Genomic DNA, 27980 nt, shown 5'->3' on the forward strand with positions numbered 1-27980 from the left:
CTCGCAAGCTTCCACCTGGGAGAGGAAAAACTAAAAACTCCCTAAATCGATCATGATAGCTCCAGTTGCTCGAGATAAGGCTTACAATACCGAACAAGAGCCGTAAAATGAGTCTTCTCTGCAAAAGATGAGAAAACTGAAAATCCTCCTTTTCGCCGCAAAACTCTGAGAAATGTCTTACCAACCCAGCAATGGGACAGAACATTTCCTTTTTCTCCTTTTCACAAATCCCTCCAGAGTTCGGCAGAATACACGTGATGCTATCACTTCTTCCTACTTAGGAAGCGCGCAAATTGGTTTATTCTGAAAAATAAAGTTGGTTTGTTTGCATGGACCACGTCAAGAGAGAAAAATGCAGGACCACCAGTTCATTTCCACTTGTTAGCTTTCCGAACTAATGTCATTTGCGGTGCCAAGGACCACAAACCTAGCGCAAAAATAATCCGTCCCAAAGAAAATACTCTCAGTCAGTGAGGGTGATATTAGCCTATTTCATAGCTGAAATAGCACGATGTCCAACCGCGCGCCTGTGGTCATATTGCAGTTCTCGCAAGGTCTCGCATGAATGGCTTGAAACCCTTTGAGAGGACAATAGAATAAACAACAGAAACAATGCCCCCTAACCCCAAAACAGTAACAGCTGCTGAAATGACGACAAATAGATTTACAAGCTTACGAGAGCTGCCGCACTACCGGGGTCATGTTCTAATCTCAATATTTAAGTAAACAAAATTCAATCGAACAATCGAACTTCTCCTCATCCGAAACCTTTCCAACATAGAAAGTGTCCGCTTGGCCGAGACTATGTGGAAGTGAGGGTGTCTGTTGGCAGAGATTTTAAGTGTGATGGATCGATCAAAATCGAAAGTTGCTATACGCAAAGCTCTCTATGGTTTCCTCCCATTCCTAAGTAATATAAATCGCCGGAACAGACTCGAGCGAAAACAAAACAACACAGACCACACGAATAAATGTTAAACAATTTAATACAACAGTAACGTCACCACCCTTCCTTTAAAGTTTCTACAAAAATAGAAATATAAGAGTGATATTATCTTGTCTGAAAAAGAAATCTAATTTTTTGGATATGTACTTGTCACTTTAATTCTTAAATCAGGCAAAATCACGGTGTTCTAAATTCCATAAAAGCTTTGAGAGTTTCTTATCTCTAAAGATTCAAAATAAATTCAATAAACATCATGCAACGCAAAAAACGAAGTTCACTCGTTTCCAACTATAAACTTGTTCTTCTTATGGACGCTGCCGGAAAATGTTTAGATGAAAAAGAATGCTATCGAAACAACATGAAACGTCGGCGTGTTTTTCTGAAAAGACCTTCTAAAGGAAAAATAGTTTGTCCGCCAGCTCCCCGCTGGGAGCTTGGTGCAGCGACTGTCCAACAAGGAACGCCAACTTGTGGGCATACTGGCATGGAGCTGGTACACGAACGGTGCCCTGAAAGAGAAAAAAACAAATCAACCGTTACAATAATTCACCATCTTTTTACATTTGATACAAGTAACGACGCAACGATGTGAAAATGGCAGATACTTGTTAAGTTGTTTGCATGATGATTGCAAGAACAGTTTCCCTTATAGGGTTCTTTAAGATATTTTGTCGACCAAATTCAGCATTGTTCGTCACATTCGAAACCACTGTGGACCAAGACTGTACGCGAAATCATGTAACAAGAATTTGTTGCAGCTCGCACAAAGCTTGAAGATTCTTTTACATGTTAAGCCATTTACACTCTCTACTTTTTCAGGCCTGTTAATCTGTTATCAGCCAAACATTTCTACGCCCTTTTAGTGCCAACAACAATTTTTTATACAATATAGACAACAGTGTTAGAAAGTGTTACGCTCGCAGAACAATTACGATGAGTACGTTTAGAAACACAAGAAAACGTAGTTAACCGCAATGAGAGCAGCCGCAAAGGGGTGTAATCAGTCAACTAACTAGTATTTCAACTGTATATTTTAACACCCGGCATAGTCAATCGAACGTTCGGAAATCGAACTCAATCGAACCAAATTCAATGGATTGCGTCCAATTGTTCGGTGAATAAATTTGCTTGTCCAAAGATTATCCTATGTAGTCTCGAAAACACGAAAAACACTTGTCACAGTGAAGTAACTCGAGCCTCGAAAAACTTGTTATTGATTTTCAACACCAGTTTTACAAAAATCAAGAGTTCAGATATCAAAAGTTCGATTTAGTTCGATTGCCTAATTATTTTTGTGTGAGTTCGATTTGGTTCGATTGAGTTCGATTGAAATACAGTTCTAACCGGCCAGTTGTAGTACAAGTGAGTCAGCTTGTATGTCAAGCGCTGGAAGTGATCTGGCGTCAACCCGGAGCTGTCCTCAATCACGTTGTAATGGGTTGGGGACACTGTTCCTTGACGAACGGACTGGCTGACAAGAAAGAAGTCATACCTAGAAAAAAAAAACAAACCAAGTATGTGCTGATTTGTTCAAACGAGTTGGTTCACAGGCGCCACGAAATCAAAACAGTGTCAAAATCTCTCTCTCTGTACAAGCGGTGGACCAGTTCTCCCTAACAAGAAATCACAAACTTACACAATTACACACTACATAATAATATAAACAATTTCATTACCATTCTTTGCGCGTGATATCAGAATCAACGACAGTGCCAGGAGGTGGGTTTGTCAGATTAACAGCATCTCCAGATCTGTGGAAAATCCTGGCACTGATCCTCTTCTTCACAATGACGACCGAAAACTTGGGTCTAAAAATAAGAAATACGAAGTGACGCCCATACAAATTACAATTTTAGCAAAATAACATCGGAAAACTCGAGTCTAAATAAGCAAATAAAAAGTAACACTAGTAGAACGTCAGCAAAATAGTATCAGAAAACTTGGGTCTAAATAAGCAAACAGAAATTAACACCCCTAAAAGTTAAGCAATTGCGAACGCGAGAGTTCAGACGTAACTTCTTCAAGTTATATTGCTTTCAGTTGTAGTTTTGTTTTTTACATAATTGTGATTTTTCTTTGCAGCAAATGTGGTACCTAATGGATGATCTAGTCTCCAACGCATGTCATCAATAGCCACTTTGCCACACAACAAAAATCCATACTACAAACGAAGTGTTGCCCATGTCAGGGCCCAAAGAAGTTTTTAAAAATACAATTTTCTAACAAAGATTGCCACCACAAACTCACTGGTGTTCTACACTACAGAAATCATTACAAATTATCATTCTAGCCATAATTACTACGATTCTCAGTTGAGTAGAGCACCACGAAAGTTTGGTCATCAGGTTTTAAATGTGAAAATCGTGTTGTTGTCACCAACAACTGGCTCCGTTTCCAGTGGCAACTTGTCGACCTTTGACGTCACTGACAGCAAGGCGCACGAAATTGTAGGCAACGCGACAGGCGACGCACGGCTGTTGATATTGTTACCAATGCAAACGAAGTGGCCCGTGACCACACCACATTTATGAGGCCAAAACTATGTCAACAAACTTCTGCCGTGCCTTATTCAACTGATAATCGTAGTAAAAGAGATGTCAGTAGTCCTTGTTCTTTAATGTTAATCAATGAGATCAGGGAGCAATAAAATGGAATTTCAAAGTGTGTCAAAACCCCGTGGCAAACATATAAAGCACCTCCGTCAATGCACCAACAGGTCCAGACAACTTACTTGTAGCCACCCGAAATGTCTTGGAAGGATGCCTTCAGCTGTGGGACTTCATGTTCCACAACAAGCCGCAGCTGTCCATCACCCACGCCATCACGGTAAATGATTATTCGCTCGGGCAAATCACCATTTACCTCATGGTATCTCCTAAGAGCGGCTGTTGAAGAATCCAGAGAATTCAGGTGTTAACTCTTATATGTACAAGAGGGTTCAGTGACAAAAGTGCCCCTTTACAAAAATTGTTGTATTAAAGGACCCTTGTCAGCCTCCGTCATTGATGCCATCAAAATTATTGATATTGTATGGTGGAGCGAAATCTTATTGCTCAGATTACTACAAGCTGTGTTCCTGAAGGTAAGTAATTTTCTTAAGTAGTTTCACAGTGATTTCCTTCGTTTCAACATGTTCCGAATAAAATATAAAAGCCAAACGCTCGCATGCAAACAAAAACAAAGGTGTGGCTGACTAGGACCCTTTAAGAACCACGTCTATAAATAATGTTATTGAAAATAGCATGAGGTGTAAGTTTTAACATGTTAAGTACAGCCCTTGGTACTTTCTGTAATTGTACTGTAGTATAAGTATCAGAATTCTGATTGGCTGTGTTTTTTTGAATAGGATGGAATACACTAAAAAAAAATATTGCTGCCAAGTTAGGATTTCATAAGAAAGAAACTCGGCAGGCACCAACAGGTTGGTGCCTGCCAATCACGATAACATACACTATATGTATATTTCATATATTCATTTGAATTCTTCACCATTTACGGGTATATTACGAACTCGCAGTGTGGCCAGTTGGCTTGATAGCTCAGTTGGTAGAGCACTGCACCGGTATCACAGAGGTCATGGTTTCGTATCCCATCCAGGCCTTTTTTTTAGGCTTCAATTTCACAACTGCTTAAGTTGTCTGTATAACTTCGGTGATCAATCATGTCTTGATAATTATACACTACCTGTCATGTTCGTCTTCAATTGATCAATGAGCTCCATACCAGTGTGTTGGAAGCTTACCTTGGAATAATACCTAAAACACAACAAACAGGACCACCAACCAGTTAGCTCAATGGTAGAGCAGCGGACTAGCGTGTAATAGGTAGCAGGTTCAAACCCCAGCCGGACCAACACTCTGGGTCTTAAAATAATTGAGGACAAAGTGCTGTCTTTGTAATGACATCTGCAAATGGTTAGGCTTTCTAGTCTTCTCAGATAAGGACAATAAACCGTGTACCCCGTCTCACAACTCTTCAAAATTAATTCTGTGGGACGTAAAAGAACCCACACACTGATCGAAAAGAGTAGGGGACGTAGTTCTCGGTGTGGTGGTCTATCTCTCATCTGATGGTTAAATGCTCGGAGATATTAGCTGCATAAGCTACTCTCAAATCCGAGGGTAAATAAAGTGAAGTCAAGTCAAGTCATGTGAAGTCATGTAAAGCGAAGTGAAGTGAAGTGAAGTAATGCAATGCAATGTAATGTAAAAAGGACACAACATCAAAAACAGGATATTATATAAATTGTTGGCCCAGACACAAAGTATTAGCTCTCGCACCCCTACAATTTTTAATATCACTAATTCACTCACTTTCAACCTCACTTAAATCAGCTTATCGTCTGCCATGTTGTTGTTAATTATTATAATACATTTCCACCATTTGCTTCCATGAAAGCATCTTTGGTTTAAAAAACTGCTTGGGCTGGTAAGTGACTTCCTTGAGGTTAACATGTACCTTCCAGAGTGCCTTCAGTCCAATAATGTAAACCTTTCCATAGCATCACAGATACCCCTAAACCCTACATCAAATTTAGGCTAAAAGATCTGGCTATTTAAAAAGTTTTCTATTTTCTTAATAGTAATCAAATTTTCTGAAAAGGCTAAACTGGAAGCAACAATATACTTGCAGCGTTTTGCACTTGCTGGCCACACATTTTTTAACGTTGTATGACTTGCACTCTAGGGCCGGGTTGTTCAAAAGTTGGTTAACACCAACCCAGGATTAAAAGTTAACCAAAGTATTAATTTTTCTGGTATAAAAATGTTTTTTACTGCCCACGTTTTGAGTAGTTTGAGCTCAGTCAAGCTCAACATTGAAGGACAGCCGACAGAAAACCTCACCGAAAAGTTACAAAACTGAAATCAAAAATCTTGTTAATCCTGGGTTAGCTTAATCAAGCTTTGAACAACTGGGCCCAGGATTGGCCAGAACTTAGCAATTACTAAGAGCAGAATAATGGACAGGTCAACACAAAATTTTACACCGGTTTGGAATAAGTCTCCCTGCTAAGATAAGTTTATACATACTTAGTCAAGGTTTTGTTCATACTGGCAACAAATCCACCAACAGAACGGCCTTTCGTTGATGAATCATGATAACAATCAATTCCTATCACCATAGTCCTTTGCAGCTGCAAAGAAATAAGACACATTAAGTAACGGCTAAAGTTCTCCAACATCTTCCCTCTCTAAGTCACCATTCCTTATAACCCTTCCTCCCTTACGACCATCCTGTCCCTCCTATCCACAGCACAACAATTTGTTTTTGATCTAGGTGCCTTAAAAATAGTTTGCAAGTAATCATTACAGGCTGAATGAAAATCACAATCAGAGCATCTGTCCTCTTAATGCGTGCACCTATACAACTACCAATTTCAAAAGAGAATTTATTCTGTGCAGTTTTTCTTTAGTGATAATCTTAATACTATGTAGAGAAATAACTGGCAACCATTATTCGAAGTTCACTTCAGTTAGTATCCTATGTTCTCGATTTGAGGCCATAGTTGATTTGGCCTTTGGCCTCACCAACTATCATCTCATAGAAATCTCGAGCTCATAATTGAATTGATAAATAGATCTGATAGCATCACTCGTGCAGAAAATATGTTAACTAAACAGATGATCACTACTCACAGGAATTTCCACTGCCCAAGCTTCACCCCCAAGTTTAACATTGAGTTGGATGCCAATCTTGGTACAAACACTCATCAACATCTGCTTCTTTGAGATGGTACGACCTACAATCACCTGAGATGGCACTGGAACAACAACAACAACCACCACCACCTTTAAAAGTACTCATCAATACAATTTTTAGACAGAAAAATAACTCACGACCCTAGGGACCTGAGATGCAGGCAGCCAATTAAGGTATTAAACAGATAGATAAACCAAAACAAAGGTCAGTTAAGTAAATTTACCTGCAGTGTAACTTAGGGCTGACAATACAAAACACATACACAACACACGCGCACACACACAAACAAAGAACGAACAAAACTAAACTGGAACCACATGGGAATCCACGCATAGTCTGTATACGACAATGCAGATCTGGACTACTCAGTCAAAATGCACCAAAATTAATGACTCGCTATACCTAACTTAAAGTTTGTCATGATTCTTTCTGGATTTCAATTATTAAGTTTGCAACAATTTTGTTTTCTGACATATGGGGTAATTCTTGTTCAAGCATATAATATTACATCTATCGTTGACTATAAGAGAATGGCTGACTGGCTATACTTTAAGTCTTGCATAAAGAGATCACTAATTGCCTGCTTCTTGAATCTGAACCAACATACAAAAGTACCAATGAAAATTCTTGAATACTTCAAGAATGTGTTGACTACACTACTACTTCAGCAGTAACAACAAAACGAATTTATTGAAACGTTTACCATATCCAGTTAGCATAACCGCTAAAACATCCCTTTCTCCTGAAAGACAATTGACAGCTTTTTCCGGTTCATGTTTTAGATTGAGCAGACTTTTTGCTTCCATGGAAAGGTTTTCAAAAGCTTCCAGGATAAATCCCACATTTGGATTCTTGGATGCCATTCCGTGTTTGCCTTCGATAATCGTCGCTGGTTTTGATCATATTAATAGGACCTGTCGTTTTTCACCAATCAGAATGCTGAATTCGTAGGTGAACACATTGTATTCAGAAAACAATACCTTCAGTGCAGGCTCTCTTTACTTATGCAAGGCTCTTGCTTGCTGACTCATCTTTTGCGACTTAGCTCATCGACTTTGCTCCTGCCACAACGTACTAAAGGCTGCTTGCAGGCTACTCTGACTCATAATGAAATATTCTCATTTGTTATATTTTATACCTGGCTTCTCCAAGCAACACAACTTCTTGATGGCATCATAACGGTCTTTGCGGTTGGTTGTTAAAATTGTGACTACCATTTGCAACGCAGGACTGACATTATTTTTAATAGCGCTTAAGTAGGTTTCTGTGCGGTCATTCTGAATTGGGCAACTGTAAAGGACAAGAATAAACAATAACAAATGATCATAGCTGAAGAATATTTAACAGTGAATAGTTACACTACAACATTGTGCTCTCTATGAATATAACTCAATAATCTAAATCAGATTTTCAAGTGACTTTTTGAAGATGACGGATTTATAAAACTACAGCATTGGGAATCTCAGACTCGAAAACAACTATTTTTTCCAAGAGTGGTCTACAGCAAATGCTGAGAGGAATTTTCAGATTCTGAGATTTGGAACAGTAGACAATGTTCCTACTTTTACCTGCAAAGAGGAAAATTTTAGGGAATTACAAAGACATAAAATACTTACTCGATATGGTTGGCCACACTGATTCCCATAGGACCGCAAACCTTCCTCAAAGTCTGTGAAAAATCCTTTGCATTTCCAGTGTCCCTTTGAGTGTAGACGAGAATCCAATTCTCCAAGTTCACAGTACTGTGAAGGGGATTGCCTCTCATCTCCTTGGACCAATCAGCACTCTTAGGGTCATATGAATACTGAAAAATAAACAAGATCAGGGTTGTGATTACACCAACAGGGCAAGTGATTTTCTTAGTAACCCATGCACTTACATTTTTCTGATCTGACAATAGTAATGCTGAGAAGGGAGCATTCACTTTCAACCATAAACCAAACTGATCCCACTTGGATGATCACAACAGATGTAATATATCAAACAAGAGAATGTTTCATCAGGATATCCATATCAAAGTGGCTGTGAGCCACTGCACTTGGAAAATAAATTATGAAAGGGTGTTAAGAAGCATTGCTCATTAAGAAACTACTTGTGATGTGAGGGCAGTCTTGCTTTCGAACAAGCCCATAATAATATAATAATAATTAATAATTAATTTTCTTTTAATAATAATAATTTTCCATTCAGGGGTGTGTTGTAATATTTGCAAAATGAAAAAGTTCAACGTTAAGAAACTGTTTGTTACTTAGGCCTGCCTACACATTTTACATTACATGTATCTGTACATGTCTTGTGTTGTAGGCGAAAACAGCAAGATCATTTTGTTAGGTCAAAAGTGAGGTATAGCACAATTTAGCAGGAAACAAACAAAGAAAGATGTCATGATGAGCAAACATATCAAGATGAGGTCAAGAGGTGAGTCATAGCAGGTTTTGTGAACGTTTCTTGATGCGTTTCTGTACAGTGCAATTCTACATTTTGCTCTCATGCATATTCAACTTAATCCGCTGATTTTGCTTCGCTTAACATTACAGAGGAGTTTCACATCAGAAACTCTTAACTGCAAACATGTGTGCAAGGGCAGTAATCTTTATACATAATTTGCAAATTTCAAAAACACAGATATTGAAAATTGGCTTTTTTCAGGAATCTCTTGCTGTACAAATACAAAAGATCCCAAGGAAATTAACTGGCAGACAGTTAGCCTGCGTAGCAGGCGTATAAAGGGGAGGGGGTGGAGGAAGAGGAAGAGAATTCGGGGAAGGGAACGCCCACTTCTTATGCATCTCTGCCTACTGTTTTATGGTTATCTGATTAACAGAGCTGTCAGTTCAATGACCAATCAGAATAAGGTGCACGCCTTTCTGCATGACTGACTTATGTGGGAAGGCGTGAAAAAATATTCATAGCAGCGAGCATTGTGACAAAATCTTCAGGCCGTGTAATGTCAGCAACTCCCACAAAAGTTTGTAAAAGAGGAAGAAAACCAAAGATAGACAATCAAAAAAAAAAAACCAGCAGCTGCAGATTTTGTGGAGTAACCTTTACTGCTGGAGGAGGAAGAGCGTCATTTGAAAATCTATTTTCGCTGTTGGGCAGAAAAGAAAGTGTTGGGCTGATTTTAGCCGACTGTTATGGCTCGAGTGGGTTTCTACTAATGAGAGACAAAAACTTTTCAGAGCAGGTCTGTAGATCTTGTAAGAAATGCAGCTGAACTGTACAGTTTTATCGAACAAGCTGTATGCAGCTTAAGAGTCGATGAAGATTTAAATCACCAGAATCGTTGCTTTACCATTCAGTTCAAAGTCCTTGGCGCGAACAAACATTTGATATATGAAGCTTTTGCTGTATCCTGCAGGCAACACCGCTAATACATCTTTTCCATCTAGAGGAGATTTTACTGGAACTTCTTGCTCCGGTTTTAACTTGGATTTACTACGAGCGAGGACACTCAAATCAGCCAAAACTCTTGCTAGCACATCCACTTCGGCCACCATTTTGGTTGTTTTCACATTACGTCACAAACCCATCCTATTGTCCAATTAACCAATCAGAATTTCGTGGCCGCCAACGAGCAGGCGTTCCTTTTCCCCTCCCACTCCGTTTTTTTTTTCCCCCGATTCTCTTGCAACTCCCCCATCCCCTCCACTTTATACACCTGCTACGCAGGCTAACAGAAAGTTGAAGCCATCCTTGAACATGTTTCAGGAGATTTCCTGGTGGAATTCATTGCTTACTGCGGGCATTTTTGGCATGTTTGTTTGAAGTACCAATGAATTCATTTCAGAGCAGCTATGGGTGCACTTGAAAAAAAAAAGTCAGTTTTATTTGCAAGGAAAGGTTGAGTTGGTTTTGCTGCCGTTCAATTGCAGAAGCAAAAGACAAATAGGGATAGTGTGAAACTGATTGAAAACTTGCAATGAGCTGACTCGACAACGCCACAAATTATGACAACTTTGAAAGTTTTCTTCAAGAAAATACTGTAAACCGTTTCAAGTTGATTTCTCGCAAACAAGCGAGAATTTAAACAAATGAACATCCTTGTCATATGTATGGGACTAAGGTCTACCAGTAGACAAAGTATGGAGAAATTGAATTTTGAGCTGTCTCCATGATTTCTTTGATCCTTACTGACATTTACTCTTAATGAGTTTGAGAAGTACTACAAAATACAGTTGAACTTACAGACTTGTTCTTCTGGTAGATCTTCTCAGCAGGAAGAACTCTTCCAGGCAAGTTTAGAGTTGTTTTTTCAAACTGAAATAAAAATACAGAAAGTCAGTCAACTTGCTGCTGCAGATAGCTATGCACTTACAACCCAGTGCAACAATTTGAAAGCATAACTGGAAGCTCAGAACTAGTAAAAGAGGTTGATGACCAACGTTAAAATGAATAGAGTGTTTTTCACCAAGGAAATTTGAACATTAATCTAATCAAGTAAATATTAAAATCATATTTTCATCAAAGATTATTGGAAGAAACACCTAGAGTCTTGACCACAATTCTATTCCCAGCAACGCCTTGTTATTATAAAGGAATGAATGGTTATTAACTTCTGGAGTGTTAGGTTGCCGGCTTCGGGGGAACCTTTTAAAATGTTTAAGAAATGTGGAAATCTTAGAGCTTTCTCTTAAGTTACTAGTCAATTCTATTGCTATAGTTTGCTCATTGAGATGACATCACTACAATACCTTACTATTTGATATATGTATTTATCTGATATTTCTCATTTTTTAACCCATTGATGCCTGTGCCACATGTAACTGCCCATGCAAAAAACCCCTCTAATTACCTGTGTGCCTGTAATGGCCCGAAAAAAAAAGCACATTGGGACAATTGCCTCTCCTACCCTCCCTGAAGACTTATTGGTTCTCCTATTGTTCTAATGTTTTTGAGGACAAATAAACCAATCAGAATGGACTTTCTGAGCATATTTTTAGAGGACTTTAGGGGTCCTAGAAAGACTGTTTTTCTTCTTAGAAACATGCACTCGAAAAGTGCAGGTAATCATAGGGCATTGAGGGCCAAATCTTAAAACTTCCAAGGTCTTGTTTTCATTCCTAACACAGATAAATTACTGCTTTGGGCTTTAAAATAGAAAGGAAAAATTCAAATCAATGTTTAGGTGGCCTCAAAATGGAGGATCAAGGAGTACAGAGTCCTCAAAACTTTCTGGTGAAGAAGTTTTCCTTCCTACAACCACCGCCACTTTCAGGTACGTTTTGACGACAGATTGCAGATTTAAAGCAGCTTTTCGGATTTAAGAAACAAAAATGGTAATGTAAATTATTACTTTGAAGTTGAATTCAACTTTTGGAATGATTGGTAACGCCACTGGTGTTACAATGACTGCAAAAGTGATCTGCAAAAACTCAAGCTTTTGCGTTAGCATGGAGAATAATTTGAACATGCAGTCATGCAGTGAAGCACGTCTGCGAAATTTTGAACAACTTTTTTGCTTTTAAATAGGTTTCTTTATCTCAGCTGGAATGAAAATTTATTGTTATTGAACTTCCATTCGCATTTCTTTCATTTGGTGCTCTGTATTTGGGAATCTCAAAATAATTGTGAAATGTTCGTGGCTAGTCTGACGCGGCGTTTCGTCTCGGCCAAGAGACTCTTCAGAGACCTTTAGAATTCAAAGGCAAACTCGCTGAGCATCACGCCCGAAGTCCCGTTCGCAAATTCTTGATGTTGACAGTCTGGCCCTCTATTGCAGAAGGATTCCCAACTGTACGTTCATGAGTTAAATTTATACAAAAGCAAACAATTGTCAAATACTTGTGAAATGTTCGTGGCTAGTCTGACAAGGAGTTTTGTCTCGGCCAAAAGACTCTTGGCCGAGACAAAACGCCACGTCAGACTAGCCACGAACATTTCACAAGTATTTGACAATTGTAGAGTCTCTTGGCTGAGACGAAACGCCGCGTCGGACTAGCCACGAACATTTCACAAGTATTTGACAATTGTTGGCTTTTGTATAAATTTAACTCATAAACGTACGGTTGGGAATCCTTCTGCGATAGAGGGCCAAGACTGTCAACATCAAGAATTTGCGAACGGGACTTTGGGCGTGATGCTCAACGAGTTTGCCTTTGAATTCTTAAGGTCTCTGAAGAGTCTCTTGGCCGAGACGAAACGCCGCGTCAGACTAGCCATGAACATTTCACAAGTATTTGACAATTGTTTGCTTTTGTATAAATCTCAAAATAATTGGCTTGTTTATGTTGTCTTTCTTATTAAAGACTTTCCTCTTTCTTTCGCAGTGCCGTAATATTTTGTTGCACGGTGAAGAAATTAATTGATTTCTTGTTTTCAGATTGATTTTTACAGGAGTTCTTCACTTTTATTTTTCATTGTTTTCTCAAATGTTAGCCATTTCGTTTTTGTCCTCCAACGTCAATAATGAAATCATTTTTGCAAAGTTCTTTTTGTTAATATTTTTTAATATTTTGACACTTCATTTATTCAACTTTAAACAAACGATGTCTTTAAACCTGATGTTGTGTCTGTGGTTACTGTGCATATAGTTTACTTTTGTGCTTTCGTGTGCTCTGAAATATTTCAAAAAACACCAGGGACTTAGGAGTGAGTTGCAGGCAATTTCATTCAGGCATCAATGGGTTAAGCCCAAATACATTATCTATCTAAAAAAGTAAAGTACACAGATGATTTCAGCTTCTCTTTTTCTTTTTGTATGTCTTACATATAATGAAACTAACAGAAAATGGATTTACCATTCTTGCATTTTGCATAGTATTTTTGAGACCACTGCCCCTAGACTTCCCTAAGGGATTGAGGTATTACTTCCAATGTTAACTAGGGGACACCTACTTTTAAATTCAAGCTTAAAACCTGGTTCAGAAACACTCCTGGATAACTACATAGCTACTGCACGTATCAACGTTTATTTAATAAAAAGCATACATTTACATAATTTGACACAATACCTCTAGATTCCAGCCTGACAACTCAGCAGCTGATTCTTCATTACTAAGAAAAACACAGAGAGATCTCATGATTTGGTAGTCCGCCACAAAATTTCTAGGCGTGCTTCCTCCATTTTTGCTACTTTTTACAATCTACCTTGTTTGGTATCTTCTGAACTAGTATTATATGAAAATTAAGATTAAAGAGATCTAGGAGGAATAGGCATGGTTAAGTTTTAAACTCAAGTGAACAGAAATTTCCCCAAATTGGCAAATGTACATTAATTGGTGCAAAAAGTGCAATGGTGTCATGGCTGATGTGCTCACCTCTGATTAAGCGGACCTGGTTTCAGCCCTGGCTGGTGACGCTGTGGTGTGTTTTTGGGCAAGACAGTTTATTCTCACAGTACCTCCCTACACCCAGAAGTATGAGTACTGGAAAATTTAATGCCAAGGGGGAACCTTGAGACAGATAAGCCTACTATCCAAGGGGGAGTAGAAATACTCTCAGTCGCTTCATGCTAAGGAAGCAAGAGATAAGGCCTGGCCTGGGCCACATGGCTCTTAGACTGTGCTACAAAGATTGGTTATGTATTATGCTACTAATGTTTGAACATAGATCTCTTATGACACAATTCTACCAAACTGAAGAATACATTTGAAATCTGAGCATTTCATAGGGGCTATATAATGTTCATCTTCAGGGTTAAAAAAGTTACTGTTACTGTTACAGTGGTTTTATCAAGGGCCCGGCACCGAGCAAATTGACTGGCTCTGAGGATGACTTTGCCCGCCTGGAATGATCCTCTAGGGGAAAGTTTCAGTACCAAAAGTTTTGCTTCCCTGTGAATTTGACTTTCTGCTGAAGAAATAAATGAAACCCTGCTTCATATGCTTGATTATGCAGCTGCAAATGTACCTTTGTATGCTCCCCATAAACCTCATAAGAGACTGGTTACGTGCTTTGGGATCAACTCTGGTATGAACTGCAAGATCCTTCATGAGCATGAAATCATTGCGCATCTCGTCAGTTAGTCCTGTACAAAAGAGGCATAATTTCATATGATGTAGTCATATTCTAAAATTTAAAATCACCTTTCCTTCGGAGGTTTTAGTTTTATCACCTTTAAGACCCTTTAGGAACTTGACATTTTACAATGTTTTGGCTTGATAGGGTTCTTGGTTTTGTAACAGAGCATGTTTGAATTTCCAAGCTTTTGCATTGCAAGACATTAAATGGCAGGGCTCGAAATTGTGACTCACTGGTCGCCGATGCAACCAAAAATTGAGCACTGGCGACTAAATTTTCAGAACTGGTCGCCAGCTGGCGACTCGCGTTTTGTCCGATAACTAAAGAAAACCACGACACAACTTTTGTTTTTAAATCTTTATATTAGGAAATCAATTGGATATGGTAGCTAGTATACAACTCACCTTTCCGTTCCTAGTAAAATAATGTCTGAATATTACAAGATAATTGAAAAAATTGAATGTATTTCGACACGTCGATACTGCGTTCAGGGCGCACCATATTGTTTCAGCCGCTTCTTCCGAAACTGGGATCGCAGGTGCACTTCGAGGAAAGCAAGTCAAATAAAGAACGTAACAGCATTTCGAAGAAGTGGCAATGGGAAAATACGCAAGAACCCATGTTTGTCTCACAATGAAAACCACGGAATTAAAACGTTTTATGCTTCGCTTCATTTAAAAATAAAATGACTATGGAGACAACCATCACCTTCGGACCAGAGACATATCACCTGAGAACAACGGTAGCTTTATAACTAAGTGTTATTGATGTTGTTTCTAATTGTTTTCACTCTTCAATTGTGACTTTTCTTGCATGCAAAGTAACGTATAAAACCGTGTTCTTGTGTAAGTTATTTATAAAATAAGTTGGCGACCAAAATTGACGATCTGGCAACCAAAATTTTTCCATTAGTCGCCAGCTGGCTCTCGAACGAAAAAGTTAATTTTGAGCCCTGAATGGTGGCCTGAGTAGGCTGTTGCATAGGTCAAAAGATGAGTTATCACTTTAGTTTTTGCCACCTGAACAATTCTTGCACTAGTTAGAACCATTAATCTCAATGTGTTGGAGTTCTAAAGCAACAACTTTTTGTTTCAATAGCAAAACCCAATGACAGATGTTTCTGTTACGTTACTGCCTCTATATTTATGCCCCTCTCAGGGGCATCAATACGGATGTCTACATACAAAGCTCTATAACTTTGGGTGAAACACTTTTTCTGAATACCGCACAAATGAAAAACTGCAGAGACCTAATTCTTGGTAAGGTTGTTTATATATCAATTATCTATCATATCCCAGATTCTTGACTTCATTTATTGAATGGTTACGATTTTTAGTTTTGATCACACCACTTGTGAAAACCAACAATATGAATTAAAATAGCGACAAGCAATCAATGTTACTGGCTAAAAACAGTCCGAGTGTAATTACCTGTTAAGAAGCACAATTCTGGTACAAGAAAGAGTTCACCCTCAGGAATTCTCATTTTCTGGCCCGGCTGTAAAGACATGCAAAATGGGAGTTGCAAGTCCAAATTACAGTGAAAACATAACCAACACATCAGAAGTGACAAACACGTCACGAGGAAAAGAAAAGAAAAGCAAATCATTTTCACTTACAAGTTTCTTTAAGCGACTAACAAGGAGGGGTTGATCCCTATCAGTAATGGTCCGCTCATATGTCTGAAAAGGAATGATTGGTTATTATTTATTTTAATTTGGGAGAAACTTATCACCAAGGAACCATTATAATACACTGTTCCCACAATCCAAAAATGGCCCTTAGTCAAGGTCAGGGAATAGTTAATACAGCAAAATGGTTAGGAAGTCCAGTAAACATCAAAGAAGCAAACAAACAGGCAAGGATTTATGCTGGAAGGTCCTTGACCCCATACATCTTTTGTTTATTCTCACTGACTATGCATGATTTACATAGTCACAATGCTTTTATTGGTTAGTTTCACGAGCACAAATAACCACCTTTTGTATTCTGCCAAGTTTTGTGTACCGTCAATCCCCAAAACAGCATACAAAAGCATACAACAAAGAACATGGCCAGCTTTCCAAGCCATTTCCCTCTATTACTTTTGGTCAGGGTGGACAGAAATACCAGAAATGTAAGATAGCCATTATATTCTTGATCTGGGCTATTATTTACACGCAGTGAGGTGGATTGCATGGAATATCTATGGTGTAGTTCAATTTTTTCTAAGGACCCCTGAGTTCACATAGCCTGGCACCATCACCATCATGCTACATCTTTGTTGAGAATTAATAAATTATTAATGGTTTAAGAAGAAACAATTAATACCTCCTGATAATATTCAATATAGGATATATCGCGTTCAACCCCTTTGAATCTGCCATGGAAGGTATGAGATGGAAACACATCCCACTTGATGTCATCAATGCGGTACGTTTTGTTGTTGTACCTAGGAAAAAGAGAACACAACAGTGACTCAGTCTGGTGCATTTAAAGTATCCACAGGATTCAAAACCAACCATACACAGATCACTGCAGCAATATTTAAACAGACAAACCCTACAAACTGTACATTTTCCAAACGGTTAACAGCTCCAGTTTATAAGCTTTTCATTATAACCGCCTTCAAAGTGTTCTAACGTTCTTTGCTAAGTATGTTAAAGGCTGAGTATTTTTGAGATAAACACCAAATCAACACAAGATCAGCCACAAATGGAAACCTGTTCATAACTAAGCTATCTTCTAAGACAGGACAAAGATCTTTCCAGTACAGAAGAGTACATGCTTGGAACGTTTTATCTGTAGATGCTAGAGACTATAGCCAAGAAAAGTTTAAGAAATACCTAGCCGGAACTGTTTGTAATTAACATATTCTTGTATATACAGGATTTTTTTTATCCTTGTAGTTTTAAATGTTTAGCCCATTGACGCCTGTGCCGCCCATAACCACCCGTGCGAAAACTCCTCCATTTCCCTGTGCCACCCGTAACCGCCCAAAAAAAAGCACATGGGGACAAGTGCCTTTCCTACCCTCGCTGAAGATTTTTTGGTTCTCTGATTGTTGTATTGTTCTTGAGGACAAATAAACCAATCAGAATGGACTTTCTGATCATATTTTCAGAGGACTTTGGGGGTCCTAGAAAGACGGTTTTTCTTCTAAAATCATGCGCTCAAAAAGTGCAAGTAATCATGGCGTGTTGTGGGCCAAATCTAAAAACCTTCCAAGGTCTTGTTTTCATTCCTAACACCGATAAATTACTGCTTCAGGCTTTAAAATAGAAAGGAAAAATACAATTCAATGTTCAGGTGGCCTCAGAATGGAGGATGAGGGAGTACAGAGTCCTCAAAACTTTCTGGTGAAGAAGTTTTTCTTCCTACAACCGTCGAGAAAACATGAAGATCAGAGCGCTTTCAAGTAAGTTTCGACGACAGATCGCAGGTTTAAAGCAGCTGTTCGGACTTCAGAAACAAAAATGGTAATGTGCACTATTACTTCGAAGTTGAATTCAACTTTTGGAACGATTGGTAAAGCCATGGGCATTAAAATGACTGCAAAAGCGTTTGGCAAAAACTCAAGCTTTTGCGTTAGCATGAAGAATAATTTGAACGTGCACTCATGCAGCAAAGCATGTCTGCAAAATTTTGAATGGGAATTTTTTGCTTTTAAATAGGTTTCTTCGTCTCAGCTTGAATGAAAATTTATTGTTATTGAACTTCCTTTCGCATTTCTTTTATTTGGTTCCTTGTATTTGGGAATTTTTGGTTTTAAAAGTGAACAGTAACTTGCACACTGGATTTCTGCAGATTTAATTTACGGCGACCTCCAGGCACTGTTTATTTGGTTTATTCACTTTGTTCAAATATTTTTTGGAGTCTTATTCAGCTACTACAGAACTGCTGAGAACAGAGCTAAATGGCCACTGATTTAACACAGTTGAAGTACGACTGATCTCAAAATAATTCGCTTGTTTTTGTCGTCTTTTTGATTTACGACTTTAATCCTCTTTTGCAGCGTTGTAATATTTTCGTCGCTTAGCGAAGAAATTACTTGATTTCTTGTTTTCGTATTGATTTTTACATGAGTTCGTCGCTTTTATTTTTCGTTGTTTTCTCAACTGATAGCCGTTATAGTACAAGAAATCCAATTCTGTTGTATTTGGTTTCGTTTTTGTCCTCCAAAGTCAATAATTAACTCATTTTTGCAAAGTCACTTTTCTCAGCTTCTGTGGGACATTTTGTCGGATGGTAAAGAAGTAATATAATTTCTTGTTTTCTCATCAGTTTTACACATTAGGTTCAGTTCTTTTTGCTAATATTTTTTAATATTTTGACCCTTCATTTATTCAACTTAAAATAAGCGATGTCTTGAAACCTGATCTTGTGTCTGTTGTTACTGCGCATATGGTCTATCTTTGTGCTTTCACTCGCTCAGAAATATTCCAAAAAACGCCAGGGAATTAGGGGCAATTTCATTCAGGCGTCAATGGGTTAAGCTTCAGTTTTTAATTCCGCATAGTAAATGAAATAACTAAATAAATACTATTTACAATGTCAACGTAACTTACAATTTAACGATACTAACAAAACTTACAATACTAACATTATTTCCAATGTTTAATATCTCACATTACAATAATATCTTACATTACAATTTGTTAATATCTTTCATGTAAGGGGTTAGCTACAATAGGAGGCTTTCTCACATATTAATTTGTGACTTAGATTTATGTTTCTCAATTTTGATTTTGTTTGTCAACATTGCTAAGAAAGCATCGAACTAAAACTCTTCTTCTTTTCTTGAGGCAGTATATAAATAATTTTTGGCTATAATAATGCAGAGGTTTAAGCCAAGATGACGAGCGAAGTTATCTGTCACGCCATATTATTATAGTGTTATCATAATTATTATTATTACTATTATTATTATTATTATTATTATTACTATTATTATTATTATTATTATTGTTGTTCTAACGGCTAACAAGTTTTGCCTTAGAATGGCTCGTTACAGCACAGAATTATATAGCAAACAATTACATAACCATCTAACGAATACTAATTTTAAGGCTCTGCAGTGGTTAAGCTTTTTGTTCTAACGATATGATGCTAACGGCTAACGCTTATACTCTCCATGCTAACATTTTGACTTTCAAAGCTAACACTTAGTTAATGCGTCTAATGTTTACGAGAAAACTTTCTAACCGGTGACTAACGAATGGTTAATGATATTGCCCCTCTAACAGATAAGCGTTTAAGTATGTTTTCCCGTGCACAGTCACGTCTTTAAAATTCAAGCTCTTTGCCCACTGAATAAGAAACAGCATCCCATTGGCATCAAGAATCTTGTTAACCAATGGTGTCTAAATGTTGTTGGCCAGTGTGTTAGTTTTATTCCTCTTTTTATGAGCAGGTGAAGTTAGGAGGAGCAAATATCTACTTTACACCAGTTTATCTTTAAAGCATTTGCAATTAAGAATACCTTGTCAAGATTATCTGACCCACAAGCTTCTTCGTGGCTGTACTGTGGAAATCTCGTTGATTTACAGTATTGTAGAGTTCATAAAGATACTCTAGCACAGTCGTTTGTCTTAAAACTTTGTGCGACACATCTGCACTAAGAAGGACTTCAGTTTCATATGGCATAATAGAGGTTGTATAACCTGGCCACAGTTCCAACCTAGGTTCAATTTAAAAAAAAAAAGCACTTCTTAGTAAGTGACTGACAACAGTGTCATGACATTTTAACACAGCTTTGTGTTGTAGGAGGTGCAGTAACCCAATGGTTAACATGCTGGACTTCAGATTGTGTGTCCAGTACGTTTTCAGTTCAATCTGGAGACCCTCCTTCGCTGACCCTCTTTAAGCTGGTCATGCACTTTTTCCTCCTCCGCAAACCACAGCTGAAATAAACAGCTAATTACATGGAATAGCCTTGTGTGCCTCTTTTGTTCTTTTATACCTCCTCTGTGATCAATTACTGAACAGATGCAGGGCAACATGGAATCTATTTGTTAATTAATTAATAAACCTGTTAATAAACCTGTTAATTGCATTCAATGAAGTGGAATGCAAACCTAATTTTGGCCTGTGGCTTTTCAGAGTTGGTCTCCCTGTGCACGGTTCTAGCCTGAAAAAACCACATTCCTGTAAGGACACCAAAATGGCCACCCCGCTTGATTTTTGCAGGGGCATGTCATGGCCAGTAAACTGGTACCGTTTAACTCTAAGACATGCAATAAGACATGTGGCGAACATGTGAGTATGTGAGCAGGCCATGTGAGCTTGTCTTTCCGATGGATCTTTTTTTGACTTCTTTCCATTCAGTCGCCGTACGCCTCGCTATTGTGGTTTCAGCGTTAGATTTTGGCGAATGTAAACGTTTTGACAGTGGTGTTTATCGAAATTTGAGGGAATTGTCCTTGTTTATTAACATGACTTAGCTTCTAGATGATATTCGTGGGAACAGCTACATTTTGATTGTATTTGTTGATTAGTTCCGGTTGCGACAGATAGCTCAGTCTTTATCTGGTCGCAATTTTATTGTTTGGAATCAGTGGAAAAGTACTCTGAAGGCAAGATCCATAAGACTACTTTATTAATCAGGGGAAATACTCGAATTAGTCGCACAGAGTTTGTTTATGATAAATGACCACGCCAAACGAGCATGCGACTGCAAATGCTAGCTTAAAATAATGTACGTAATTTAAATATTCTATGAAACTTGAGAAACTACAGAAACTGGCCGCGTCACGCAACGTATCAACAAATCGTGACCTGTTCACTAGCATGGACTTTGACACTATGCATATCTGACTGTTGGTTGAAAGTCAGCTAGTGAAATCATTTATTTACGATATGTATATATATTAAAGTGAGAGCGTCGAACGCACTCTCATAATCTCTGATTACTACTAGTAAAATTAATTTTCTTATGAATTGTATAAAATTTTAAGTGGAAATGAAATAATCCATTTAATTATCTTTTAAGGGAGGGGGTGGAAGCAGGGAGGGTACTTACTTGAACTTGTCGATCATAATGGGATGATCGATGTGGTAATAGTTTCGGCCAACCTGCTGCATGCCTATGTTTTTGAGAATCCTGAAACAAACAGAGTTGTCCACAATTAACAACGCTTTCCAAAATAAGCAGTGCAATGATGATTGCAAAAACCATCAACCAACCTTTCAAAAATGTATCAAAAACAAGCAGTCAAAAACTACAAAGCTTGATGTCAGAAATGCTGGGTCGTCAATGGGAACAGGTTTTTTTCACCGGTGACTAACTTTTCGTGCTTGGTCGTCAACCTAGCTCCCAAGGTATTTTTAATTTTTTCTTTCTTAATTTTCATACTCATTAAATGAGTGGAATGAACATCAACACCAAAATATACTTCTCCTTTTCACGCATGAAGCATTTGAAATGGTCTTCTTCTGAAATACGCAGTAACTTAAAGACACCTTTCATTAACTACATCTGTAATAAAGCGGCATTTATGATTTTTGCAAAAACTATAGATTGAATAGTTGAAAAGCATATAAGTGGATTTTGGATTAAAAAAGACTACACAACTTCTTAATGCATGAACAAGCTGAAGGAAAAATTGATTGTGAAAGCATGTGTACCGGTATGTGTCATGTTTACTCGACAAAGCATTACAGCTTCAATGCACAGGGCATTTTTTATGGTACCCATTGAAGATATTTAATAAATTCACTTTAAAAGATGTGTGCAGTCACTGTGCATCAATGAAAACAAAAAGCCTGCATATCATGTTAAAATGCATTTACTTCTTCTCACACCAGTTTATGAAACATAATGAATCAAAGCTTGCAACAAGGAGCTTTTTCAAATAAGAAAATTTTAACCAATTGACTCCCATGCCGCACATAACTGCCTGAAATAAAGCACGTGGGGACAATTGCCTTTCCTACCCTCCCTTAACCCATTGACTCCCGTGCTGCCCGTAACCGCCCCTGCGAAAAACCTCTCCAATTTCCCGTGCCACCCATAACCACCCAAAATAAAGCATGTGGGGACAATAGCTTTTCCTACCCTCCCTGAAGACTTTTTGGTTCTCTTATTGTTCTATTGTTCTTGAGGACAAATAAACCAATCAGAATTGACTTACTGAGCATATTTTTAGAAGACTTTAGGGGTCCTAGAAAGTTGGTTGCGGGCCAAATCTACAAACCTCAGAGGTCTTGTTTTTATTCCTAACAAGGAGAAATTACTACTTTGGGATTTAAAATAGACAAGAAAAATACAAATTAATGTTCAGGTCACCTCAGAATGGAAGATAAAGGAGTACAGAGTCCTGAAACCTTTCTGGTGAAGAATTTCTCCTTCCTTCAACCGCTGCGAAAACATGACGATTGGTGTGCTTTCAAGTGAGTTTTGAACACAGATCACGGACTTAAAAGCAGCTTCCTGGACTTAAGAAACAAAATGGTAATGCTTTTATTGCTTCAAAGTTGAATTCAACTTTTGGAATGATCGGTAAAGCCACGGCCAATAAAATGACTGCAAAAGTGGTTGGGAGAAACTCAGAGATTTCGCTTTAGCGCGAAGAATTAATTTGAACAGGTGGTCGTGCAGCGAAGCATGTCTGCGTTAAATAGGTTTCTTCATCTCAGTTTGAATGAAAATTTATTGTCAGTGAACTTCCTTTCACATTTCTTTCAAGCTAGCTGGATTTCTGCATATTTAATTTACGGCGACCTCCACGGTTTGTTTGATTAGTTTATTCACTTTGTTCAAATATATTTTTTTGAGTCTTATTCAGCTGTTACAGAACTGCCGAGAAAAGAACTAAATGGGTTCTAATTTAGCACAGTTGAAATATGATTGATCTCAAAATAATTAGCTCGTTTTTATCATCTCTTGACTTACAACTCTTTCTTTCGCAGCGCTGTAATATTTCGTCGTGCAGCAAAGAAATTATTTGATTTCTTGCTTTCAAATTTGTTTTTACATGTGCCTTGCACCTTTAATTTCCGTTGTTTTCTCAAATGTTAGCCGTTATAGTACAAGAATGGAAATTCTGTTGTATTTGGTTTCAATTTGTTCTCCGAAGTCAATAATAACTCATTTTCGCATATTCAATTTTCTCGGCTTCTGTCAGGCATTTTGTCATGCAGCAAAGAAATAACGTAATTTCTTGTTTTCTTATCAGTTTTAAACATCAAGTTGACTTCTTTTTGTTGATATTTTTTAATATTTTGGCCCTTCCTTTATTCAACTTAAAATCAATGAAGTCTTGAAGCCTAATCTTGTGTGTGTGGTTACTGCGAATATGGTTTATTTTTAGCGCTCATGCTTGCTCTGATATGTCCAAAAATCGTCCAAGAATTTAGGGGTGGGTCGCGTGCAAATCCTTCGGGAGTCAATGGGTTAAAACCGTTTGGTTCTTATTGCTCGATTGTTCTTGAGGACAAATAAACCAATCAGAATCAACTTGCCAAGCATATTTTTTATAGAACTTTAGGGGTCCCAGAAAGAGGGTTTTCCATCTTAAACTTGCGCACTCAAAAAGTACAGGTAGTCATGGCACGTTGCGGACAAATCTACAAACTTCTGAGGTCTTGTTTTCGTTCCTAGCACCGAGACATTACTACTTTGGGACTTAAAATAGAAAGGAAAAATACAAATGTTAGCCATTATAATACAAGAATCCAAATTCTGTTGTGTTTGGTTTTGTTTTGTCCTCCGAAGTCAATATTAACTCATTCCCCCTATTCAATTTTTTTGGCTGCTTTGTGCATTTTGTGGCAGGGCAAAGATATATAATTTCTTATTTTCTTCTCAGCTTTGCACATCAGGTTGAGTTCTTTTCTTGATCTTTTTTAATATTCTGGCCCATTATTTATCAAACTTAAAATAAACGTCTTGAAATGATGTTGCATATGTGGTTCCTTTCTGGGCACCCAGGACGGTATTGTGTAACCTTAATTTAGAAAAGGGTGATTAACTTTATTTTACATGAAAAAGGCGCATTGCATGCAGTTTCAGCCTCTTTTTGTGGAAACATTTGAAGCCCAAAGGGCTGACAAGTTTCAGTGACACAAAAACTTGTGCTGGTGACCAAATCTGAGAAACTTCAGACCAGCAAGCCCTGACCTTCAGAAGTGACCTTTAAAAGCTGAATCTGAGATGTCTGTTAAGATGATTGAGAGCATCGCAAAATGCAACCATTTATAAAAAGGAAAGTTTAACAATTATCTGCAGCTTTGAACAACAAGCACAACTTCAGTATGTTTTTGAGAAAAACAAAAGCATCAAGTCACAGGATTTGGCATTACCAGTAAAATTATCACATTTTCTCAAAAACCAATGTACACTAGTACTTCTACCATATTTTACCACATAATTATGCAAATTTTAGTTTTGAAACGTTGTTGCATGGCATGTGCAGCTCATGCCATGAACAAGGGACATTGTAATGCTTGCACCCTGAAACCTGCTTTTTGAAAAATTTTATGGTATTTTTCAGAAAGGTATCAAACACTGAAATCAAACTTTGAACTGCCACCTGCCGATGGCATGGTGCACATGCAAGAAAGTGAAAAACTACCAGGGATATGACAGGAATTCATGGACCCAAAACGTTTTCAAAGACCGGAAGATGAAAACGACACATTTAAGCGATTGTTTCTCGGTGCATGCACAAATTTTCCGTGATCATTCAAGTCTCACTGAAAATAAATATAAATACAAGAAAAAGACAAACCTGCGAAAGATGATGTTGTACAACTGCAGCATGCTTGGTGAATCTTTAGGGATTTCATTAGTTAACGTGATGGTCATCTCTACAGCATTTCCGCTACGCGTTTCGAGATTGAGCTTTGTCACTTGATCTGCCAGCCGCAATGGAAGAAACAACATCCTCCCATCAAAGGCGTGCACTTGGCCAATGACAGCACTCTGACTCTTGAGGAGAGCGACGCGCAGCCGTTTTGATTCAATCTCGGGATTGAAGCTGACGTCGTACTGGTACACAGCGAAGTTTGGTTTGGTCATCAACCTAAAATGGTTAGTTACCAACTGAATAGTTCTTCCAGTGCCTCCCTTTTTGTCAACTACGTGCGCAGGCTTTGTCGCAGGATCGCTTGGTATGTCTCTTGAACGGCGTGGAGGCCTCTGCTCTGCTGATCCAGTTGTACCCACCGGAGGTCTCTGTTCTTGCCGGACACTCATCGCTGCCATGGCTTCAGTCGGAGGTGCAGCCGGTTTTTGTTGTTGTTGGGGGGCAGGAGCTGCTGCTTGAGCCGGAGGAGGGCCTCTTGATCGTCCACGTCCTACCGGGGCAACCTGTTCAGGAGCGCTTTGCTGTGTTCCTTCCCCGGGTCTTCGCGCGGCATCGCCGCCCGCGCCTCCTCGCCCTCGACCACGACTTCTACCCCTGGCTCGCCCCGTCATCGTAGCTTTAACCTTCTTTAAGCTTAAAAAAGAGGAAATAAAGTCGATTTAATACCCCTGCAACGCAACATACTGGTAAGTGTATAATCTTTGACTATTTATTAGCCCAATTTAGAAGCGACAACGGCTTGGGTTTTGTAGAGTTAACACGGTCACGTTTGTCACCACCGAATGATAACTTCAACAAAACGTCAAAAATGAGACCTCCAAAGAAAATGAATGGAAGCGACGAAAAGCTTAAAACATTTAATTTCGTGACCAACAATGAAGCGCATAAAAGCGCCAGACTACAACTGGTTCTGCTTCATTTCTGACGGAGTGACACAACAAACGTGACGAATTAGACATGGCGGGCTGAGTCGAACTTCTAGTTTGCCATAAACAAAGGCCCTTGTCAGGAGGCACACTGAGTAGAACAGGCGAAAGCTTCCAAACTTCAAAACTACTCTACGCTTCAGTCCATGATTTAATCGCCAAGAGACAATCTTGGTGACAAAATTTGGATGTATGAGTATTTCAGCAACTAGGCAAGATCCGACCATGAGGTTGAAGATTGATTTTCTTCCACAAACAATTCTGGGCGATTTGACGACAAATATTGCAATGAAACCTAGCAGGACACTTATCCCTCGGTTATTTGTAACTTCAGCTCGAGCCTTATACCAAAGCTGCCCCATTTCTCGCATTAAAAAGCCATGAAACGTTCCAATACTAACCTTCACTAGTTGTCCTCCATTCAAATTCGACGCACGGCTGGGTTGACAACAGTTTCATGTGCTCGGTTCACGTGGTCTCGAATCTCGGTAGTGATTGGTTCTCAGAAGGTAATGCGCAAGATCCGTCAAGTTCGTGACACCTCTCTCACGAAATGCAACCAATGGGACTGCGTGATCTTTCAATGCAATGGACTGCTTCTCTCTTCGATCCTACAGAAAAATACGATCTACTTCCCGAGAAAACTCGTATTCCTGCAGCTCTATAGGGGTTTGAGAGCTGTTTATGTTTCTTATCAAAGTAGCATGTCTCTAAAACAGATTGGTCTCTGGTTGTCAATTGGACCTTGTTTACGGTCAAGATGATTTGCGCGCTCTCTTCTGATCTACAAGTGATTGTTATCTCGAGTTTATCATTATCAATGAACAAAAGCCCTTTGTTAATTCTGTGTAAACATGAATTACAAGACTTTAACGGAAAACTTGAGATCTTTAAGATGCTTCTGTTAGAAACAAGAAAAAAACAACATTACTCTTGACATTCGAAACCTTCAAAGACATAAAATTCTCTTACACAAACCAGGTCATGATCGCAACCCGTGACAGATATTTCCCGCCAATTTCCAGGGCGCGATGTGCCATTTCACGTACTCGAAAAACTTGCAGAATTTGATGTGTGATTTGACCATACCCATAACAGAAATATAATTCTCAAGAAAAAAGAACAAGATTGACATTGAGATTTTCGAAACCTTGACTTTTGTTCGATTTTGTGCGTAATCTTGCCGATTTTGATGGCCACATTTTCAGGCTGCGTTGGAAATTGTAGCGCTTCCGATGAAAATTCTTCCCAACAAGTTTTCAGCTTCCGTTCTTTATTCAAGCGGCAGCTGTGTTTCGCAGATGTTCACACATTCAAGAATTGTTGGCCACGTTATTAAAATTATTTTTTTCCAACACGTTTGAACAATGCCACCATGTGAGAGCGTGATATGAATGTCACTTTTAAGTTCTGTCTTTCATTGTCTTCATTATAATAACGATCAAACAGATTTCAATAACACAAAAACTTTTCGGTTTACAGGACAAGCCGCGACCAAACAACAGTGACCAATGTTAGGTGGTTAAAATTGTACAAAAAACCCTTCTCCGCTATGTACCGGGATTTTTTCCTTCATAACATGACCGCTCGGCCTTGAGACTTATCCCTGATCAGTGAATTCGCACATTTCGCCGTGAAAATGGTAGAATATGTTAGGGAA

At 38.5% G+C, this 27980-nt stretch overlaps 1 protein-coding gene across 2 annotated transcripts; it reads right to left on the reverse strand.

Moving 5' to 3' along the window:
- Positions 1 to 968: 968 nt before the first annotated feature.
- Positions 969 to 26943, reverse strand: LOC110068760 (piwi-like protein 1). 2 transcript variants are annotated; one of them, XM_020776165.2, is made up of 19 exons: positions 26722 to 26876; positions 25317 to 26027; positions 21608 to 21688; positions 20069 to 20266; positions 16918 to 17038; positions 16227 to 16289; positions 16039 to 16105; positions 14498 to 14615; positions 13600 to 13642; positions 10835 to 10906; positions 8263 to 8450; positions 7785 to 7936; positions 6583 to 6707; positions 5977 to 6080; positions 4631 to 4701; positions 3678 to 3831; positions 2623 to 2754; positions 2291 to 2438; positions 969 to 1455 (listed from the first exon to the last, which is right to left on the reverse strand). In XM_020776165.2, exons 2-19 carry the CDS (start codon positions 26003 to 26005, stop codon positions 1339 to 1341), a joined length of 2643 nt encoding a protein of 880 aa, XP_020631824.2. In that variant the 5' UTR covers positions 26006 to 26027; positions 26722 to 26876; the 3' UTR covers positions 969 to 1338. The 2 variants fall into 2 exon arrangements, with proteins under 2 accessions (XP_020631824.2, XP_020631825.2); XM_020776166.2 differs by lacking the exons at positions 969 to 1455; positions 2291 to 2438; positions 2623 to 2754 and adding an exon at positions 2838 to 2892 and having other exon boundaries at positions 26722 to 26943.
- Positions 26944 to 27980: the final 1037 nt, after the last annotated feature.

The sequence above is a fragment of the Orbicella faveolata genome, unplaced genomic scaffold (genome assembly GCF_042242905.1).
Source record: "Orbicella faveolata isolate gen_17 unplaced genomic scaffold, um_ofav_v1 contig_47, whole genome shotgun sequence".
NCBI classification, from domain to species: Eukaryota; Metazoa; Cnidaria; class Anthozoa; order Scleractinia; family Merulinidae; genus Orbicella; species Orbicella faveolata.